The sequence below is a fragment of the Rattus norvegicus genome, chromosome 1 (assembly GCF_021556685.1).
Source record: "Rattus norvegicus strain SHRSP/BbbUtx chromosome 1, alternate assembly SHRSP_T2T, whole genome shotgun sequence".
Taxonomy (NCBI): Eukaryota; Metazoa; Chordata; class Mammalia; order Rodentia; family Muridae; genus Rattus; species Rattus norvegicus.
The window spans coordinates 108,881,360-108,904,463 of NC_141534.1; the positions used below are offsets into that span (position 1 = coordinate 108,881,360).

The 23,104-nt window shown below is 46.8% G+C and overlaps 2 protein-coding genes across 10 annotated transcripts in view; one reads left to right on the forward strand and one right to left on the reverse strand.

Annotated features, from left to right (window-relative positions):
* The window catches only part of LOC147996806 (uncharacterized), a 51,181-nt gene extending 44,834 nt beyond the window's left edge, over positions 1–6,347 (forward strand). The window contains exons 3-4 of one of the 3 annotated variants that reach the window (XM_087607290.1): positions 2,014–2,116; positions 3,788–6,347. In XM_087607290.1, coding sequence (XP_087463416.1) covers positions 2,014–2,116; positions 3,788–3,860 — 176 coding nt within the window. In that variant the 3' untranslated portion in view covers positions 3,861–6,347. Of the gene's footprint in view, positions 1–1,971; positions 2,705–3,787 lie in introns of those variants that run through there. The other 2 variants (XM_087607289.1, XR_015651577.1) reach the window with 2 other exon arrangements.
* Ptpn5 (protein tyrosine phosphatase, non-receptor type 5) overlaps positions 1–8,361 on the reverse strand; it is a 60,070-nt gene extending 51,709 nt beyond the window's left edge. For 2 of the 7 annotated variants that reach the window (XM_087551720.1, XM_087551698.1), the window contains exon 1: positions 7,029–7,777. The gene's annotated coding sequence lies outside the window, so the exon portion shown is untranslated. 7 annotated transcript variants of the gene reach the window in all.
* Between the last annotated feature and the right edge of the window lie 14,743 nt (positions 8,362–23,104).

A 23,104-nucleotide genomic window follows, 5' to 3' on the forward strand; every position in this document is an offset into this window, starting at 1 on the left:
AAAATAGTTCTTACTTTATATGCGTGAATGTTTTGCCTGCGTGTCCTCCTGTGCACTGAATGCATGCCTAGTGTTCACGGAAGCTAGAAGAAAGCACTAGGTCCCCTGAAAATGTTGTAAGTCACCATGTGGATACTGGGAACAGAATCTAGATCCTCTGCCAGAGCCACCAACGTTCTTAACCACTGAGGTATCTCTTCAGCCCCTGCATACCGATCTTAAACTCTGCATCTGAAGTAATCTTAAGACAAAACAGTATAATGCTATACCCATATCTGCATAGCTCACTCTGGAGACACCTAGCCGATGCCAGGCTCTGCTCTACTAGCTTGCAACCTAGTGAGTGGTGCCAGGTATGTGTGGAGTGAAAGCTGGGGATGTCTTATGGAGGGTGGAACTGCATGGATGAGAGCTGAAAGACAAGGAGGAGTCCCTGAACTGCAGGGAAGATGCTTGGGGTGGGAGGAGGCAGGACACAAAGACTTGGAGAGGTAAATGGGTGAGACGGGACATCTCAGTGTCCCTGGCGGCTGGGGTAGAAGGACAAGACACTGTTCTGAACCCAATGGGCATTTCCCCCCACAACCCTTCTAGTTGTCACTTAGAATACCCAAATCAATATCATTATCATGCTATTGACATGGAGATCCAGAAAAGCTAAAACCCTCCCACGGTGAGAGAAACAGGAGTAATTATTGCCTTCGAAGGCTGGAGGTTAATGAAGCATTTCAGATCTCTTGGCATTTTATTTTTTAGACATGGGAAGAAATTTACTCTTCTGATTCCATAAAAAATTCTACCAATATAAAAAGCAGCTATGCCCTGTGTATATAACACACGAGTGGCGTCCTTAAGGCACATCCACGTCTGTATCTTTGTGGTAGTCAGACAAGCTCATAGGATTGAGAAGGCTCAATAGATCATTGTGCATCTGACTGCATATAAATATACCTTTAAGGTTACATGTGAGCAGTCTTTAATAAAGATAGTGTCCCGTGTGTTTCAGGCTGGCCTTGAACTTACTATGTTGTCAAAGGATGACCGAGAACTTAAGATCTTCCTCCCTACACTTCTCAAGTGCTGGGATTACTGGCATGCACTACATACCAAATTTATGCACTGCTGAGAACCAAACCCAGGGCTTCACAAATGCCAAACAAGAACTACCAACTGAACTGTATAGATATCTAGCTCCCCTACTTTAAAATTTTTTTTGAATAGCATCTCACTAGATTAGACTGGCCTTGAACTCATTATTCTGTAGTTCAGGCTGGCCTTAAACTTACTATCCTCCTGCCTCAGCTCTCTGAGTAACAGGCCTTGCAAGCTCGTACCACCAGCTCTATCTGAAAGTCTGCCTGCCTTATTCTCATGGCACACATTGACTCGGACTGTCGTTGCCAGATTGCTTTTTTTTTTTTGGTTCAAGGGTCTGATCTAGTGGGGCCTAGAGTGGGTCTTTCAGGTCATGTTGATTGCCGAGGCTCCCGTGTCCACCTTGATGCCCAGTGCAGTAAATACCTGCATGCTTGAATGAATTCCACCCACTACACTCTCTCAGGAGAGCATTCTTTTTCCACCCACGATGCCTTTAGATCGCAATAATTCTCCAGAAATGGCGGTTGTGCTCATTTGTATTCTGTTCCCCTTTCTTCTTCTCTATTACCTCCAAGATCATGCAGAGCTCACACAAAATTTACTTGTTTTAAATTAATGGTCTCTTCCTGCACCATTCATTCCTGAGACTTCCACGGGAGGTCTTCTTCATACTAGGCAAACAAAAGGTCCCTTTTACTTTTTAAAATAAAAGCACACCACAGCCTCTTAAAAAGTACAGCATAGAATTACCTTATAAGCCAGCAATTTAACCTCTAGGTATATACCCCAAAGAACTGAAAGCAAGGCCTTAAGCGCGCCCTCTCAGGCACTCCTAGCACTCCTTGATCATGTGTCTCTTTCCATTTTCTTCAGGCTCCAGCTCTCATGTCCCGTACCGTCTTCTTCCTGTTCCAGGATTCGGAGCCAAAGCATCTGCTAGAGTCAGATGGAGTTTGGACCCGGAGGTTCAGTCTTTGAGTCTTAGACTAAGACCACCTGTCAACTTGCTCCCCACAAGGTACAGACTCACAGTTGGCTTCCTGTTCCTGGGAACAGCTCATGTTGGCAGCAGGCCAACATGTTACCTATCTGCCCCACACTCCCGAATCATCTGACGACCACAGGGAGCCACGGCATCACTGCCAACTGCACAGGCTAGGAGGGCTTAGTGTTGGAGCATCCTGGAAACCCAAACCCTACCCCCGCTAGAGGTAGGGAAACTGATGTTCGAGAGACAGGGAGACCCTCACTCGGGTCACTCAGCCATGGGCAAGTTTAGGTTCAGAACACATCCACAGCTTTGCCAAGCCGTGTGGGTGCATAGGTATTTTCTAGTGAGCTACTTTTGCTTTTGACACAGGGTCCCATATATTTCGAAATATCCATACATGCTTTGTTCATTTTAAGGCACAGATGTTTTCTAGGGCTAGCTTAGAGTTTTGCCCTTGACACTTGTAGATTCATTTAAATAACAAGTTACGTTTCTAAAGTAGTCATACCCTGTACATAATTTCTATGTTGTATTGCTCTCTCTGCCTTTTGGGGAGTCTGTCATTTTACTGGAGGTGCTAATGCCTTGCCCTGCAAATCCATGCCTTTGTGAGAGAAATCGGCGTCTGCAGAATGTTTGTTAGAAAAGTGGCTGGGGGTGAAGGGGTTAAACAGGAGACACTGTGGAATGAACAGAAAGAAGGATTCTACCTTTACGATAGAAGTAAGATCAAAGACCTCAAATGTTTTCACTTTAATTGGTTTGCAATCATCGAAGGTATGTTTTTCTAGGTAGCCCCAGTCATCAGCAGTGTTTACAACATTGAGTCAGACTGAACAAGATGAAGATTTAAAAAATTTACTGCTGCGTGTCTGCGTACCACGGTCTGTGTACCGAGGTCAGAGGATAACTTTGCAGAGTCATTTCTCTCTCTCCCCCTTTCCATGGGTTCCAGGGATCAAACCAAGGGTTTCAAGGCAAGTGATTCAGCTCTTGGGCCATCTTGCTGCCCTCAAGACACATATTTGACTCAATTTACAGCTTAGGCATTCACGTCCCGTAAGTTTTACGAATGTGACCGTACGACAAGTTCACTATATCCTTACTATGACACAATATATTTATTGATTCATGAAAGTCTAAGATATGAAATCTGTACATGAATGGCCAGTTCCAACTTTTATCCCTTCAATGACTATATTTAGTGAGCCATCGTATAGCACTAGGGCTGTTTCGCTAGGCACTAAGAATACACAAATAGGACTCAGGTCCTCTTGGACTCATTAACACTAACGTACTATAGGTCTCATTCCTCAGACCTATAAGCAGCCACATGATGGGCCCTGCCCTCTTTCATGCCCTTTCCCCTGCCATACTTCTCCATTGCCTACCCTCTTATAGCAACACAAGGCTCTTAGAAATACCCATTTATTCTTATCCCAGGGCTCTTGCACAGGTAACTCTTCTAGAAAGGACTACTCTCTCAAGTCTCCTCCTTACTTCCTTCAGGGTTTTGTTTGGATTTCAACTCCCCAAAAGATAGCTTTGTTTAAAGAAAAGTCCCTTCCTCCACCCTTTACCCACCACTTACTCCTTCTGCTTTATCCTGCTCCAGAGGCAAACCTTAAGCATTTTATCTTGCTTAGGTTTTATTTTCTGTCTCTCCTGGCATAGGAAGTTTGTCTTTTTTTTTTTCAGCAATACGCTCCTGGAACCTGCAACAAGCCAGCACATCACGGATGTTTCTATGCATCGGAGGGCGAATGGATGAACTAGCTCTTGGCTGTATCAGGTGCTTGGCAAGCAAAGCTTTGCCTCAGAAGACATCATGGCTCCTGTCAGCCACTCCTATTGGTTCGGAGTCTCCCCTCCTGGTGGACTCTTTTTGTGAATGGCAACGTCGGCCATTCAAACCACAAGGCTTTGCCATCACTCACTCCTCCTTCCCTGAAGTGCCTACATCAAGATACCTGCAGGTTTCGGTGACAATGAGACCTCTTGCCGATGCCCAAACTCTTTTCTATCCGTTCTTCCGACCACTCCAGTCCAGGCCCTTGTTATCGCTCCATAGGCTACGGTCATCTTTTCCTACTTGAGCTCCCTGTCCACAGGCCGTCTCCATCTAGCTCGTTCTCCTGGTGGCAAGTCTGATTACATCGCTCCTCCTCTCAACAATGAAAGTCCAACTCCTTGGCTTGGCACTCAGAGCCCCAGCATCTGCCACCGCCGAAGCCTTGTCCTGAGTTGGTTTTAACTTTTGGCTTCAGTGGGAATGGATCACTTTTCAAGTTTCTGATCATGTTCCAAGTCCTTGAATCTGACGGCTCCCTGCTCAGGCTGTTTCTACCTCTTGGAAGCATCCCATGTGCCTTCTAATACACAAATCACTTAGACGTGGCTCAGGTACCAGAGCTTCAGGAAACCACCCTGATTCTTTTTTCTTTTTCTTTTCTTTTTTTCAGAGCTGGGGACTGAACCCAGGGCCTTGTGCTTGCTAGGCAAGCACTCTACCACTGAGCCAAATCCCCAACTCCAACCACCTTGATTCTTAAGAAGAGGAAATCTGCCCTTCTTCTAAACTTCTTTTAGTAGGTTATCTGTCTTGTTTGCTCCCTGGAGTCTTTCTATCTCTGTCTTAAAACTTCCCCACCTGCTTAACGGAGTGGTTGACACTCGGCATCCCTGTTGTGCTGTGCAGAGTAAACACAGGTGACCAAGGGTAAGAAAAGCCTTGACGCCCTGTAAAGAGGCATCACCTAATCAGTCAAGTTAAATGACTGCAAACTAACTGGTAAGCAGAAGTCAGTCAGGGCCGTCTCACAGGGGCTGAGCACTGGATCAAGGCATAGGTGGGCAGGAAGAGGGCTGGATTTAAGGGAGGATCACTGAGAGGACTTAAAATCCCACGTCCTCAAACGATCTGAAGATGGGAACAAGCAGAGGGCATATCTGCAAAGCTCAGGCACTAATGCTGTAAGAATCAATCAGTTCCTGAGTCCTCCCACTGTCCTGGGACCTAAGCTCAGTAACCTACGTGCATTATCTCTTTAAGTCAGGAAACATTCCCTCACAAAGTGAAAGGAGATGAAACCAGGCCCAGAGCAGTCATATAAATAAACGTTCTCCCCACCAGCCTCGCCCCTAGGCAATCCCCGATGAATAGTGCAGACCTGAAATCCTGGACTTTAGAGAATTTTCCTCAAGGAGAAAGTACGCTGCAGAGAGGTTACAAGAAACTTCTGAACAGTGGTGAGGAAGAGCTGGACCTGGGACCAAGGTGTGCCACTCTCAGGGTGGGAGCTTTGTCAGACCTCAAACCTAAGTGCCTCAGTTCTTTATGAAGTCAGTATAAATGGTGGCTCTTAGGAGGAGGATACCATCTACAGAGACTACTATGCCAGCTGTGGTTCCTGGAGCTCTTATGAGGCCACCTTTGCCCTGCTCCATGTTAGTTTGCTTACCTAACTCAAGAAGGAAGCTCTTGGGAGAGCATTGTGCCCCTAGAGACTGAACTTGGTCTTTAACTTGAACCCTATACCATCTGACCTCTCCAAGGGGACCAACTTCACCCTTTCTTCATCAAATTGTGCTTGCACTATCCTTAGGCCCACCTCTCTGTCACCTTCTGTATGGGAACACCTATCTGCCCTTCAGGAGTCTTGTGCAGCTGTAACTCAAGCCTTCTCCGCAGCTTTCTCAGCAATACCAAGAGGCCAGCCTTAATAAACAGCAAGAAAAAGGGACATGGATGGGGACCTGGGGACCTCCACAAAGGAAAGATGATTAGACCTCCACAAAGACATGGTTGGATGAGAAAAAGTGGGTGTTCATGGAGGAGGGCAGAGTGCCAGACTGGGAGGGCATGTGGTCATCTCAAAGTTAGGGGATGAGATGAAACAGAGTGCCACATCACTGGTCCAACTGGAGACCCGCAGGCTTAGCAACTTCTGGAAGGACTGGATTCACACCAAGAATCTAATTTCTGCTTCATTCTCCAAATTACCTTCCAAACCATGGATGCTTGCAAAATGGAGCCCCCCTAGAGGCGAAATGAGGCAAATTAAAGCACCCACTCCCATTTTTTTAAACCAGTAAGAATGACAGGAAATAAATGGCATCTTCAGCTTCAGCTGGGGGAAGGGCTAGCACTGCCAAGACTCACCTGGCCTACTCACGTGAATTTCTGGGCTCTGGGGTTTCCTGGGGATTGGGTCTGATTGTGTAGGGAAAGAAAATGAGTATAAAAACCAAGCACCCCAGATTCTGATGCATGCTTTGCCACTAACTCTCTAGTGACCTTGGCCTTACCACCTCATTGGACCTCAGTTTCCCTCTCTGGAAAATGAAGCTATTACATGAGCCTTTCCGGCCCTAAGATCCTACTCCTCTCTCTAATTGATCCTTGATGAGGATTCTGACCCAAGGTTTGCAGGAGTCTGGGCCTCCTCCAGGAAAAAAAAAAAAAAAAAAAAAGCAATATGTCGGGGGAGGGGAAATGCACCGAGATTCTATTTTGGAACCCAGTGGCGGATGGCTAAGGGGTCTCAGGGAAGGCACAATTTGGCGACCAGCTGGCTAGCTACCATTTCCATCACCCCTCTCTGAGGTCCAGAGTCTAGAGAGGCGCTGCTGCTGAGAGCTGCACACCAGCCTGGGCCGCAGAAGCTCGGACCTGGACCACTATCTGGATCACTCCTTGAAACCACGCAAGAGCACGGGGAGTGGCGGCCGCTCCCTCGGTGGTCCCCAACCACAAGCCCTCTCCCCTGCATTGGGAACCCCACCTCCAGTTTTTGGGGCGCCCTACGGGGGGCGTGGCGGGGGCGGACTCGGGCTCCTGGGTCCGGTGGGTTGGAGGAGATGTCAATTTCACTGCCCGCCCCAGAGGGGACCCCGTATCAATGCCTCCCGGCTTCTCACACAAAGGCGCCGCACTTACCGGCCAGAGCGGGCTCCAGGCGCCGGCGGACAAGCAGGCTGGCGGGAGGATGTGAGCGCGCGAGTGTGCGTGTCTGCGTGTGTCCCTGTCTGTGTGTGACAGGGGCCGTGCGGAGCTCGGTGCGTCTGCGTATGCGGGGGCGTCCGTCTGTCGGTCTGTCCGCGGAGTCCTCAGTCCCGCTCTCCTTGCCTGCTCCCTGCCCAGTCGCCCCACCAAATGCGCCTGGACTACAGAGTCGCGGGCACAGCTGCCGGGTCCGTTTGGCACCCCCAGCCCGGGCTCCGCCCCGCCCCCGGACGGGCTTGCGCCGCTTCCCGGGAATTGCGCAGGGCTCGCCGGCTTGGCGGGGTGGGGGTGGGGAGCTCCGGCATCGCCTAGAGCTCTAGGGGGTGGACCACAGACCCTTAACATCGGATCCCATCTCCTGTGCCCCCTCATCCGCCGCAACTCTGTGCGGAGTCCCCACTGGCGCCGCCCCTATGCCAAGGTTGCCTGGACTGAGAGGGCGGGGGAGTGGGAGCGCCGCATCCATTTCATTCATGATTTTCTTCTCTCGGGAGCCCCGGGTCGGGGCTGCGCGACTACGGCAACCGCCAGAGGGACCCCACTAGGGCTGTACACATTTTCTCTGGAGCGGGACGGACAGACAGATGGATGAGGGTAGAGGCAAGCTAGACAAAGGGGTCAGAGCTGTGGTTGGGAGTGTTCGAGCACAGAGGGGATGCTGTTGAGCTTCCTGCCAGGATGCTGGCTCCTGTACCCGCGGAGCACGGCATACCCCGGAGCTCAGGACCTGTTCCAGGACTCGGAGGAGGCGCCTTACTTCCCACTCTTTCTTTTTCTGTCTCTGTAGAGCAAGAGCGGGTGGACACCTCTCTCTCCACCGGGGTTAGCTCTCCTGACTTATGCAGCGGGACAGGCACCCATCTGCTTTGCCTTCGTGTGGGCACCAGGGTTCCAAGGGCTGCCCAGGTGTGGCATATTTCCAATCTTACCTTCTCCAGGGCTGGTTCCTGAAATCTCACCCCACTGCAGGCTCTGTGGGGCAGTGGATTGCACACGCAGTTTTACATGACGAAAACGAGAAGCAGCACCCGGCTACTAAAAAGAATGGTCCCAACCACCGCTCTCCGGAGCTTGAATTTCCGCAGTAGCCTCTTTACTAGTCTTCCATCCTCGGCCACCTGCAGCTGTTTCCTTACAGAGTAGTCAGAGCGATCCCTTTGAAACGTACCAGGATACATCTATCCTTTGTCAGAACTCCCATAGCCGATGCTCATTGCACTCAGGAGAAAGCCAAAGCGACCTTTATAGCCTGGGAGGGTCTTCATGAGCAGGCGTCCTTTAATGCTCTAACTTCACTTCCTGCCCTTCACTCCTTCTTCCCAATCTGTGGCCATAACAAAGATGGCAGCCTCTCAGGCCCCAGGGTCTTTACATTGTTAATCTCTCGGCTCCAGAAATCCGGTATGGTTTTCTTCTCTCCTATTACCTCTTTAAGATACTACTTCTGTGAGGTCTTCGGCGATTCTCCTAGTTAGGACTGCAGGCCTGGTCCTCATGTTTTCCTACGGTAGTTATAACCTTCATTTTGTGTACCCAGAGATGCTCCGGTTTCTTATGCTGCCCTGCAATTTTCCCCGTCACCAAACTGTTGTTCTCCCATCTCTAAGTCATTGACCACGCTGTGCTTTGGCCTGGAATGCACCCCCGTCCCCCAGGCTTTGTGCAATTTTCAACATCAAGTGTCACCTCCTCCTTGGAACTCCCTGGTCACCTTCAGATCATTCTCTAGGTGGCGATCTGAGAGATGGATGTCAGTCCTTTATCCGACTGCCTACAGTGGTTCTCCATTTTAATCCAAGGAACAGCTGAAGCTGTTTCCAGAGACACTCACCCTCCATTACTTTCTATCGGCTGTGATGGGCTTTTCTTGCCTTTCCCCCTAGATGCACCCTAGACATCCAGACAGTGACTTTGAGCACAGAAGGGTCCATCAGTATGTGTCGGAAGGTCAAGAATATTGATCTGGAGGCCCTAAGCTGTGTCTTTTCTTTTGCCTAGGAAAGATAGAGAGACACGCTAGGACTCCTGCTTACCCTCTAGAAATCTCCTTTCCAGGTAGTGGGGAGGAAGGAATCAGTATGACTTACTCCCTGGCTGCCTGGGAGGGTGGTGTGGTTATCTGCTGGAGGACCTGCTGCCTCTCCCTGAGTGTATCAGCACCATGGTGGAGTGTCGGGCTGAGCTCCCCCAGGTATCATTAAAACGACTACTGGCTACTGAGTGCCTACTATGTATGGGACAGCACTTTGTGTATTCCCACTGTATTGCTTTATTTAATCTTTGTGGCCACCATGGTGAGTGGTGGGCATTTTTGATATGCCAATAATCTAGAAGGACCAGAAAGAATAAGTAACTTATTTAATGTCACTTAAGAGGTGTGTTCTTCAAATGAGGCTCTGGCCAGTTCCAAAGTCCAAACTCCTAGAATAGAGAGCCTTTGCTCTGGGGGGAGGCGTAGAAGATGTTACTGAAAGAGGAAGAGGACTTAGGGCTCTCACTGCAGGTCAGCCAAAACCCAGGTTCATGCTCTGTCAGTGCAGGAATCACAGAGGAGGCACAGTTGGACTTGGAGGGTTTCTGTCAGTCCTGCCTTTGGTGCACTGTGGAGATTAGTCTTTCCTGAGGGTGTGTGTGTGTGTGTGTGTGTGTGTGTGTGTGTGTGTGTGCGCGCGCGCGCGCGCTGCCTCCTGAACTCCCTTGCTCTGTGCAGAGCTCACTCCTGGCTGTCATTGTAACTGTTGATGCCCATCTCAAAGAGAGAAGCAAAGAAGACCCCTGAAAGCCCCTCTAATAGTAGGGGCTCCTGGGGATTGAGAGGTGGCTCAGAGGTTAAGAGCACACAGCGCTCTTGAAAAGGCCCTGAGCTCAGTTCCCAGCACCTATATCAGAGGTGCTTACAATGACCTGTAACTCCAGCTCTAGGAGATCTAGAGACAGAACACTGTCTTCTGGCTTTCATAGGCACCTGCACTCACACGGCATATACTCACACAGACATATACATAGTTAAAAATAAAATAAAAGTAGTCAGGGCTCAAGTGATTTTTCTCCTTCAGCTCTTGCTGGGGGGGGTCTCTATCAAGTAGGGATATGTCTCAACCAGCTTGTTCACCATGTGTCTGCCATGCCCACCCTTATGAAGACTTCTGGCCCTCTAAGAGTTCCTTTGGTACAGTCAACATTCATGGAAGACTTGGAAAATAATGTGTTGGTGGTCCTGAATCTTATCTTTTCATCTACACGAGCACCTTGGGAGTTACTGTTACTGCCAATCAGGAATTAAGGGTGCTGAGGGGTTCGGGGACTTTCATGTCACCACACAGCTCAGTCACTCTTGACAGGAGAGGATCTAGCCTATGGTCTGGTAGTTCAGAGAGCCAGCATTCTGCCTGCATTGTGTCAACCTGGAAAGTGACCCCATCTGTTTCCTATCTCTTTGCTAATGGGAGGAACAGCAGCTCCATGAGGCCCATGACGTTGAAGCTTTGAGGAGGCTGGGAGGACTTGGGGGGCTACTGAGTCATTTTTCGTGACTCATTTGCTCTTTCTTGAGGGAGGAAGAAGTGTTTGGGAAAGAAGAAGAGAGGGGAGAGAAGGGGAGGGGAGGGAGGGCGGGCAAAGATGGTCGGAGAGAAACAAGAGGGTATCTTGTAGTGGCTTTTGATGGACTCTTAGGAATCAGAATCAATATTTCTTGCTTTTGGCCTCACTTGCAATCCAGTCTGTTGGTAATGAAATGTTTTGCTTCTGTGCAAATATTCTCCTGTCCAGATTTTTATTTATTTACTTAACTTATTTATAACCTACCCCAATCCACAAAGGATCTGAGGTGGCTTGCCACAGAAGCAGAAACCATAAACAATGTTAAAATATCAGTGAGGATAAAGAACCAGGGCCAAGGAAAATGTAGATAAATGTTGAGAGACTGGGGCAAGGCTCAATAATTACAGCTGATTTTATTGAGTTCTTCCTGTGTGCAAAGGAATTCACCTGCGCTATCTCACTAAATCCTGACAAGAGCCCTGTGACGTAGGTCCTATTAATATCTCCAGTTTGAAGCAGAGAACTGGGGCTCAGCGGAATGGAATACCACCACAAAGCCATGTACCTTAAAAGTGGTAGAGCCGGCGTATGAGTACAGTTTGGAACTGGGAGCCTTGCGCTCAGCCACTGTATTTCTCTGAGGGAGAAAGGGCTGTGACTACATTGTCCTCAGGGACCTCTTAGGTGCTGTAATGAGGCTCGGATTTGAGTCCGGTCATCTTGGAAGCTAAAAAGAAAGGAGAAACGCCATCCTGTAGCTATAACTCATCTTCTCTGGGTTTTACTGAATTATTACTCTCTCAGCAAGACATACTCTCCATGACTGTTCTCATTCCCAAGCCCTTCCTGCTCCCTTTGGCTGTCTTGATCTGCCTCTGTTTCTTTCTTTTACATCGGCTTATTTTCCCTTCTAACATATTGCATCCCTTGTTTACAAACTACATTGTAATAGTCAATATCTCATTTGTATTTCTTGGGAGATTTTATAATATGTTCTAGATGAGCAAATTTATGAATTATAAATTAGATGATTTCTTTAATAGAGTCTGTGGTGGTTTGAATTGGAATGGCCCCCATAGACTCATGTGTTTGAATGCTTGACCTATAGGGAGTGGCACTATTAGGAGGTGTGGCCTTGGTAGAGTAGGTGTGGCCCTGTTGGAGGAAATGTGTCACTATGGGGGTGGGGCTTTGAAGTGTGCTCAAACTATACCCAGTGTAGCACACAGTCTTCTGCTGTATGAGGATCGAGATGTAGAATTCTCAGTTCCTTCTCCAGCACTATATCTGCCTGGTCTCTGCCACAGTTCCTGTCACGACACTGGACCAGCTCTAAATTAAATGTTTTCCTTTATAAGAGTTGCTGTGGTCATGGTGTCTCCTCATGGCAATAAAACCCTAAGACAGAGTCACTAGTAAAATTTGCATTTTTTATTCTTTATAATTATGTATACATACTCATAATTATAATACATAGTACATATAATTATGTGTGTATGGGTTATGCACACGTGTGTGTTGGTATCTGAAGAGGCCAGATCCCTTTGTTGGATCCCACTGGGATTGGAGTTAAAGTCCCGTAAGGAGTGAGCTGCCTGAGAAGCTTGTTGAGAATTGAACTCAGGTTTTCTGAGTTCAGAAAATAAGAGCAGCAAATACCCTTAACCACTGAGCTATCTCTCTAGTCTCCAATAAAGCCACTATTTAATGTCCATCTTTTCTCACTGGGATATAAGGTCCACATGGGTAGGCGTATTTATCTGTTTGTATCGTTGTTATAGTCTAGGTGTCTGTCTGATGTACATGGGATACAAAGTGAATCTTTGTTGAACGAGTGGCATTGGGGAAGAAATAGATCAACACACCTGATTGTCACTGTAGGCTACTGCTTTTGTAGCTCCCAAGTCTTGTCTGTTCCCCTTTATTTACTTGCTTCTATAAAGAGGTGGAGGTCGCCCCAGCTCTTAGGTCTTTGGTGCTTTCTGAAGACAGAGCCTTTATGTTTGTGTAGCCAGTGATGTAGCAGCATTATCATTGTAGGTCACTGTTTAAGCCTCCTACAAATCAACTATGTGAATGAACTTTATGAACTCTCTCTCTCTCTTTTTTTTTTTAATTAACTTGAGTATTTCTTATATACATTTCAAGTGTTATTCCCTTTCCCAGTTTCCGGGCAAACATCCCCCTCCCCCCTCCCCTTCCTTATGAGTGTTCCCCTCCCAACCCTCCCCCCATTGCCGCCCTCCCCCCAACAATCTAGTTCACTGGGGGTTCAGTCTTAGCAGGACCCAGGGCTTCCCCTTCCACTGGTGATCTTACTAGGATATTCATTGCTATCTATGAGGTCAGAGTCCAGGGTCAGTCCATGTATAGTCTTTAGGTATTGGCTTAGTCCCTGGAAGCTCTGGTTGCTTGGCATTGTTGTACATATGGGGTCTCGGGCCCCTTCAAGCTCTTCCAGATGAACTCTCTTTTGATGGGATGTTGTGATAAAAGGTAGGTGTTATCTGACCATCAAAATCAACAAAGTGGATCATATTAAGAGACTAAAAATAGTGTCCTGATGTTTCACTCAGATGTGTGTGTGTGTATACATATATATACATATATATATACATATACATATATATATATATATATTTTAAAGAATTTGGAGCTAGGCCTGATGTTGTGGTAGTAGAGACAGAAAAGTAAAAAAGCACAGCTGTTGTGTGAATCAATGGATTTCCAGAGACAGGTGACCACTCCTGGAGTTCGATTTCTTAGATGTAAGCCTGAAGAGTGAAAAGATGATCAAGGTCATTAGCCAGTTTTTTTAGAAGATAACCTTAGCTGAGGATAGATCACTGTGGTGTGCACAGTTGGAGTGTGCATGGCGCAACCCTGCCCCCCCCCAGCCCCTGTTCCCTACAGATTACACCATGGCTTAGAGAATGGCCTGCATCACCTTGTTAGCTTATAAGTAAAGGCTAAGTTACTTGGCTCCTGATCTCAGAATATATCAGAAATACTTACTCACAGCCCAGCATAGTAATCCTAGCACCCTGGCAAGAGGCAGGGCATCAGGAACTCAAGGTCAGTCTTGGATACATAACAAGTTCTAGGTTAGCATGGGTTACTGGAAACCCTGTCTAAAACAAAACAAAAGAAAGTAAAAACAAAACAGTCAACCAAACAAATGTAAAACCCAACCCAACCCAACCTAATCTAACCAACAACCAACCAACCAATCAACTAACCAACCAACCAACCAAACAACCAAACAACCAAACAACCAGACAACCAACCAACCAATCAACTAACCAACCAACCAACCAACCAACCAAACAAACAAACAAACAAACAACCAGACAACCAACCAACCAATCAACTAACCAACCAACCAACCAACCAACCAAACAACCAAACAACCAGACAACCAACCAACCAATCAACTAACCAACCAACCAACCAACCAACCAACCAAACAAACAAACAAACAACCAGACAACCAACCAACCAATCAACTAACCAACCAACCAAACAAACAAACAAACAACCAAAACTAAATTTTCTCAGCTACATGAAAATTGAAATGTTTATTGTTTGGGTTTTCTTACAAACCGTAGTAACTACTAGATCCTTTTCTGTGGGTTTACTCTGAGTGCCCTACTGCTGCTCGGGGCCTGGTATGCATTAAAGAACATCCAAATTCCTGGCTTTCATAGAACTTACATTCCAGTGGAGGGGGCCCACCAGCAATGGATCCCAACAAAGCAACAAACAGCAAGACAATTCAGACCATGGCAAGGTGCAGAAGAGAGAAAGAAAGGAGGCAGGCTTGATGGAGAATGGAGGTAGAAAGGCACAGGTCTCATTAGGTGTCCTGAGAAAAGTCTCCGAGGGAAAGAGCTCATCTGAGCTGCAACAGGAATTGGCCATCCAGCGTGCCAAGGGTGGACCTCTTTCTACGAGGAATAAGAGAGACAAGGGAGGGGAGGAATACATGAACTAGAACGTACAGGGATCTGGGAAAGTATAGGAATTCGATCCTAATATATGGAAGTTACTGGAGGGTAGTGGTCTGAATAGGAAAAAGGAGTCCCCATAGGTGCACACATTTGAACGATTGGTCCCCAGCTGGTAGTGCTGTTTGGGGCGAGATTTAGGAAGTGTGGCTTTGCTGGAAGAAGCGTCACTGGGAGCAGGCTTTGAGGGCTCTGGTTTGCTCTCTGTTTGGTGTTGTGGTTGCCACATAACCTCTTGGCTTCTTGTTCCTGCTGCCTGCCTTCTCACCAGGATGGACTCTTACCTCCGTGGCACTGTAAATAAGAATAACTCATCTGTAGGTTGTCTCGGCCATCTTGTTTTATCACGGCAAGAGAAAAGTAACTAGAACATGGAGTTTTCCTCTTGGAGGTAGAGAATAATGAGACAGGAGACCAAACAGTGGTTTTCATCTTCTTTCTTTCTTTTTCTTTCTTTCTTTCTTTTTTTTTTTTGTTCGGAGCTGGGGACTGAACCCAGGGCCTTGCGCTTGCTAGGCAAGCGCTCTACCACTGTGCTAAATCCCCAATCTCTGTGGTTTTCTACAGGGCAGCATCATCACAGAAATATTGGATCCCTGGTCTTTTCAATTTGAAAGGTCCCCAGAGGCCATCCAGGGCCACAGCTTTCCCAATGGCTGTGTCTTAAAGTCTTATGGGGCACCTGTGAACCATATAGGTATTCTGAGGCTCCCCCACCCCCTGGACAGCTACTCTAGTGAGAATGAGGTGAGCCTTGGGGATAACCAAGGCCCCTAGAGGCTCTGCTGATGACCCAGGATTGGGAGCCAGCACCTTACTCAGGGTCCTTCACCTCAAGTGCAGGGGACTGAGGCACAGGGCAGAGAAATACCTTGTGAGACTTCTCACAGTGACTATAGCCTGACTGTTTTCTGGTTCTGAAACATAGTCCTTGGCAGTGAGGCACAGAAATGGCCAGCCCGGGAAGGTTGTGAGGAAGACCACATGTGGAGAGAGGCTGAAGAACCTAGGGCTGTAGGGTTAATAAAACCCCTAGAATACACGAGAACCTATTTCTACTTCTCAGGATCAGGAGGATAGACACCCTGTTGACTGACCTTTGAGTGTAGGTTTCTGCTGGCTAAGGAAGGGCCCACTGCAGTTGACAATCAGAACCATACACAAGACCCTGTTAATCCAAAATGAGCAAACGTTCACCACACCCAGCATCCCAGAGGGCTGTGAAGCTCAGCCATCATTTCCCTACACTCATCTGCTAATACATGCAGTGTGTGAGGTACCATTTAAAGCACACTGCATATGCTAGCTCACTTAGCTCATACTTTAAGGATATGGAGTAGGACCCAGGCCAGGAAGCTAAAGCTCAGGGGAAATGGGTAGCAACCGATGTCTACATTCAGATGTTCTAGGTCCTAAAACACATTTGTGCCTCTTGTTTAATTTCCCCTCACAACCCACAAGTGCCTGTAAAGACAGAAAGTGAAAGCAACTTTCCCGTAGACGCATAGCCAGAAAGTGGCAGAGTCTTTGGAGGATTCTGGCATCCATCTATCCACCCATTCATTCATTCATCAAACAACGCACCGGCTGTTGGGGACCTGGCAATGCAAGGGGCCACAGACTCGTTGGTAAACAAGCTAGTTTCTCTTCTTCAGGGGAGAGTAGAGAGTGCCAAAGTGGATGATGGGAAGGTAGACAGACAAAAGGCCCCCTGAGACTGCTCCTTTGGAAGAGGTCTTGTGTGAAGTCCCAATGGAACTTTTAAAGGGGACCCAAGCCAGTCCTGTCACAAGCCATTGGGGCTAAGCCCCACTACTGGACTTCAATCAGCTGAGCACTTACTCTCCTGGGACACTGAGTCCTGAATGGCAGGAAGGAGGGTCAATGGTAAGGTGCCCGTGCATGCCGGGTCTTGGGTTAAAGCGTGCTATGGTTTGGATGCCCTCGTCAGGCCCATGGTTTAAACATTTCCCTTCAGTTAGCTGGCTGAAGCAGGTGAGTGGGGGTAGGCCTTTGAAGGGGATAACCCAGCTTCTGGGACTCTATTGCTCTCATAGCCTCCTTCTTAACCATACAGGGAGGGACTCCCACCCCAGGCTCACAGCACTATGAACACTGTCCTACCTTTCCCATTGTGATAGACAAAAGTCATCTGAAGCCATGAGCCAAAATAAATCCCCCCCAGTTAATTTGTTCTGTCGGGCACTCTGTCACAGGGATGCCCAAGCAAAAAGTACGAAGAGTTTGGATTTCACCATGAGGGCAAACAGGCTTAAGATTTTGCGTTTTCTGTATGTGTACATTCTTTAGCATCACACTGTCTGTGGCCGTCCCTCTGGCTCCTCCTCCCACCCTTAGTCCCCTCAGTCCCTCATCTTTCTACGTTCATCTCTCTTTTGTGTGCATGTCTTCTGCAGGTGTCACCGTCGTCTCTGAGTGTTCATAACTGTAACAGCCATGCCATGTTCAGGTGACAGCATTTTAAAACGCTCCTCTCCCTTCTCTGGCTCCTACAACCAGCCCTTCCACTTCTCTTCTGAAAGGTTTCTGGGCTTTGGAGTGAGTAATATAGATGTCCCCCCCTGCAGTGGAGAACTCAGCAATCCCTTCTCAGTGTTTTAGTGCGTTCTAAGTCTCTGCTCTCATGTATGCCCATGGCTGAAAGAGGCTTCTTGTACAAAATCTGAGAGCTACATCAGTCTGTGTTAATAAACACAAGCAGTCAAAGGCGTTCAACTGCGAGTCTATTAGCAGTACACCTGTAGCATCTCGTGTTGATTCTCCCATAGGCCCAAGACCTCCCTACAGTACAGACATGCCTTCCTTCCTGTGGACCAGGCCTCTGATCACTACAGGGTTTTAAGCTGGGCACCTGTGTTTTATGGAGGAAACTCTGTGCTATGAAGGATGGACTGAAGAGACTGAGAACAAAGAAAGGGAGAGAGGGGGAGGGGGAGAGGGAGAGGGAGAGAGAGGGAGAGAGAAGGGGGAGGGGGAGAGAGATAGGGAGAGGGAGAGAGAGGGAGAGAGAAGGGGGAGGGGGAGAGAGATAGGGAGAGGGAGAGAGAGGGAGAGAGAAGGGGGAGGGGGAGAGAGATAGGGAGAGGGAGAGAGAGGGAGGGAGAGAGAGAAGGGGAGGGGGAGAGAGATAGGGAGAGGGAGAGAGAGGGAGAGAGAAGGGGAGGGGGAGGGGGAGAGGGAGATGGAGAGAGAGAGGGAGAGAGAGAAGGGGAGAGAGACATAGGGAGAGGGAGAGAGAGAGAGAGAGAGAGAGAGAGAGAGAGAGAGAGAGAGAGAGAGAGAGAGGCTGATGCAATGTGGGTGAAGTTCATGGATATCTAGACTTGGAGGAAGGTACTTTGGATGGAAAGAAGCAATCAGAGCTAAGAGATGAAAAGGAAATAGAAGAGACAGGGTTTGTAGTTGGATGAGGGTGGAGTTTTGAAGACTTGGGCACTTGGGTTAGAGGTTGGAAGAAGACTGGCAGGGAGGGTAGACATTTGTGTTCCCTGTGGACAAGTTTGAAGTTCCAATGAGACAGGAGTGGGTGTGGGGTGCAGATGTCAAACTTGGCTTCTGGAGATCATGATTGTCCCATGATGCCTTGCTAATTTTCTTCTGTACAGACTCAGAAACCCAGAGAGAATGAAATGAATCTTACAGGTCCATTCCTTTCCTTCTCCTCCCACTCCCCCCCCTTTTTATGTTTTAGATGAGAAACAAAGCAGAGAAAAGTCTTTTGTGAGGTCATAAAGTAAGGGAACATTGAGGTAAAAATTGGAACTCAGGGCTTTCCAAAAGAACCTTTCCTTACCATGTACGGTGCCCCGGATCAGAGGGCAAACAGGGAAACATCATAAATAGTTGCCATCATTTAAGAAAAATCTGAGCATTTTAATTCTTTCAACTCTCTCTCCCTCCACAAGTCTCTGTCTCTGTCTCTCTCTCTCTGTCTCTCTCTCTCCATCCATCTATCATCTGTCTATCTATCTATCTATCTATCTATCTATCTATCTATCTATCTAGTGACAGGGTCTTTCGTATTCCAGGTTGGCTTTGAGTCACTATTAGCCAAGGATGGCCTTGGGTGTCCCAGCTTCCTGCCTCCACTCCTAGTTCTGGAATTTACAGCACACACCACCATGCTTGTTTATACGATGCTGAAGATTGAACCTAGGACTTTGTGGATAGCTGGCAAGTTTCTACGACTGAGACACATCTCCAGTCCCCAGTTCACATTTATTTAAAAGCCCCAGAAAGCCCCAGAAAACAGTCATACTGGACAGATAGACTTCATCTCTCTGCAACAATGACCAAGTGGAGCTGGGTAGCAAATGGTGTTTAGAGGGAGGGGTGGCCAGTTTGCTAAAGTCCTTAATCTCATTCTCATTATTGAGGACAAATGCTACTTTCACCCATCAATGTTTCTTCTGTTGCTATTCTTAAGGGAGAAAGTTCCTGTCTGCTGTGACATATCTAACCCGTCTTACCTACCTCAGCTTGCTCCATTTCCCTGGCATCTGCCAACATAAGACTTGGGACTTTTAGACTTCCTCTCAGGACTACATCTTCTGCAAAGTGTAATGTTCGAATGTGGTGGTTCCAAGGGACTATTTGGCTGTTGGCTCCAAGGTTCTCCATGCCTGCCCTTCAGAAGTAAGTAGGGCTATTGACAAATGCTTAATTGTTCTTTAGTCGGTTTTTGAGGGATTGCTCACCCTCGACTCTCCTCTCCTTGAATTCTGATTTATCTGAACCTTGTGAGGAAATGCCTTTTGTCTTGGGAGTGAGTTTGTCCTTCATGTTTGATTGGAAACAAAATGAACACTTCAAACAATTCAGTATAGCCTCAGTTTCTAGGGAGGCAGAACAGTCACTGAGGCTGCCTGAAGACTAGGCCATGGGAACCTTCATTCATATCCTCAGCCCCTCCCCATCTCTTTCTTACTTCCTCACTGCCTTCTTCTAGTCTGCCTCTGCCTCCATTCTCCCCTCCTCCCCTCCTCTCATCTTTTGAGCAAAAGTGTCACAATGGCTGATCTTTTCTATAAAGGCTAATTTTAGACACCAAGAGTTGTTTATTATAATTATTATTATTGTTGTTGTTAAGAAAATAATAATTTTCTTACTGGTTTGATGTAGCTAAGCCTGGATTTTAACTTCTGATCTTCCTGCTTCCACCTTCTAAAAGTTTGATTTTGAAGCCATGTTCTGATCCAATGAGTTATTTTTAAAGGCCATCTCCCATATCCAGTCAAAGTCTCAGTGAAATAACCTGGATTTTAAGTCAGATGCTGTGAATTAGCTGCAATTGAAGGAAGTCAAGACAGGACCTCAGGTAGAGTGAGATCCTTGAGACAGAAGCTGATGCAGAAGCCATGGTGGAGTGTTGCTTACTGGCTTGCTCATCATGGCTTCCTCAGCCTTCTTATAGAAATATGGGTGAAGGGATACTTAAATGAACATGGGTGATAAAAAAATTCTTCCCTGTATAACTTGCAGACAGCTTCACAGAAAGTCTTTCCCTAGCAATTGTTTACTGCTTGTATAATCTTGGGAGGGACCATGTTCATCTTACAGCTTTCTATGATTCCTGTAAGTTTCATGAATTTCCTAAGCACTGTAAGTAGCTTCTTGAGCTTTATAGGCCTCCTTTATTCAGGAGGGACTGTGTTAATTTCAGAGGCAATAGATTCACAATGCCTGATATTCTTGCAGTCTCTTCTAGCTTTACCACTTACAAGTGTAGCAGAGATTTAGAAAGTGTGCTGGATAGTTTCATGTCAACTAGACACAAGAGTTATCTGAAAGGAAGAAACCTCAATTGAGACAATGTCTCTATAAGTTACATCTATAGGGCATTTTCTTAATCAGTGATTGATGGGGGAGGGCCCAGCCCACTGTGAGTAGTGCTGTCCCTGGGCTGGTGATCCTGGGTTCTATAAGAAGGCGGAGGAAGCCACAATGAATAAGCCAGTAAGCAGGACTCCACCATGGTTTCTGCATCAGCTCCTGCCTCCAGGAACTCACTCTGCTTGAGGTCCTGTCTTAACTTTATTCAATAATGAACAGCAATGTGAAGTGTAAACCAAATCAATCCTTCCCTCCCCAGGTTTCTTTGGTCATGGTATTTCATGACAATAATGGTAACCCCAACTAAGACAGAGAGCAAGGCCTTGTTGATAGGACTTTTGAAGGACTCTGATTCATGGTGAGCCAGGCTCACATTTTGGGCTTCGGTGGTATTTATTGTAGGTCTAAGGCTGCCTCTGGGTCTCTTCAGTCTAACAGTGACAAGGATTTATACACACTGTTCTCACCGAGTACCGTTTACTGCCAAGTTCCTTGTTTGCGTGAGGATATACCTATTAGAACATTCTCTATGTTGTCAAAAAGGGGCAATGCAGAGCCTTAATAAGTCTCAGTGCAGAATCAGCTCCAGTCTCTGCCGCAGTCTGAGTTGAGGAACATGTTCGCCCCCTGCTGGCTTCCATGCAGAAGATCTAAACCACGAAACACTGGATTCTGAAAATCTTGTGTTTGCGTAATCTGCAAGGCAAGACTTTAAACGAGGACATAAATGTCTATAAACACCTTGGAGGGTGGTTGTCATTGGAACTTACATTTTCTTTCCCAGAGATGAGTACTTTCTTGATTGCCCATCTTGCTGTTCCTCGGTTGCTGTGTTAACAGTTCAAATAGAGTTCAACACCAAGGACCTCCAGGTGTCTGTCTCTGGGTAAAAACAATGGGCAATAATTTCTCTGCTGCTGGAGAAGCAGATGGTGATTTCCTAAAGCATGCTATAAAATGGGAGTGGAGAGGAGGTCGACTCACTTACTAAAATGGCAAATATTGAGTCTATAACTATGTTCCAGGAGTTGTCCTAAGTGACATAAGTGTCCTAAGGGCAGAGTTGTAAGCATCTCCTGGGGCTGAGGAGAGGTTCAGACGTCAAGAGCACTTGTTGCTTTCGCAGAGGACCTGAGTTTTGTTCCTGGCACCCACATCGAGGTTCACAATCATCTGTAAGTAAAATATCTAGAGGATCTGATACTCTTTTCTGGCCTCCGTGGGTACCAAACACACACACACACACACACACACACACACACACACACACACACACACACTCACACACACACACTCACACACATTGCAGTACATATACATATATCAGCAAAATACACAAAATTAAATGAAGAAAATAATAATAATAATTATTATTATTATCAAAACTCCTAATACATTTGGAATATACTGGAGGAAGTGGCTTTCAGTGTTGTGTTCAGAGGAAGAATTTCAGGAATTCTGTGATTTTGGCCAGGGACTCAGGGTGTACTGATGCTTGCACATCACAGTGGAAACAATCGTGGACTCTCATGGCACCACTGGTGTGCCTGAGCACTGTGCGCTGCTCTGGGCCCTCAAGGTAGACTTAGGGAGGTTGGCTCAAAGTCTATTCTGCCAGGTATTAAAGGTCCTGGGTGCAGTTGTGGGAGAAGGAGAAAGAGAGAATAGGTAACAGCTAAGGGTGTGCACTTGCACACCCTCAGCCGAAAGGCCTGCTAGAGGCAACTTCTCCCATTATCTTTATTTTAGAGATGGGATAACTGAGACCCAAAGAGAAATGCTTGGTCTGAAATTTGAACCAAAGTCATTAGAGATCAAGTAAAATCTACATCGATGAGTGGAACACACGCACGGAATAAGTGCAAACAGTGATTCCCACTTGGATTAAAAATATACATGGTTACCTTTCAGGCATGAGACTGAGTTTTTTTTTTACATTTTCTTTGGTATAAATTGGTGCCTTAGACTGCTTTACAAAAAGGATGCAAACTAAAGGTAAAATAAAAATTAAACTATTCAGAATAACTTGCACCCTCAATGATTTAAAGAAACAGGTAAAACCCAATGTATACAAATGTATGCACACGTGCACATGTATATATTTTCTTTCCCAATTTCCCATATCCCGTACATTTTATTTAACTATTGGAGCCACTGCTCGTTTTCCTAATGTGTAGTTAGGGTCTGAGCATATAGCAGGATTGGTCTTCAAGGGCTTCTTGTGTGGGGCAATACAACTGATCCTAGAGAGTGCCCTGCAGTGGTGAATGAACTCCAAGCCCAGTGCTGAGATGGAGGAATCCCAGGAGGAACCCCTCCCCCTGCTGAGTCCTGGGTTGGATGTCAACTCTGGGGAGATGACTTTGTAACTGACTCCAGTGTATCAAACCACAGATTTTGGTGTTTGTTGCCACAGCACCACCTTCTGACTATTCCGACTAATAGAGTAACACACACACACACACACACACACACACACACACACACACACACCATCAGCATCTCAGGATGTATAGTCACTTTCAGAAATGACCACGTTAAATTCCTCTGATAATGAAGAGTCACTCTGCGGTTAATTTCAAGTCAAGCTATAAAAAAAAAAAAATA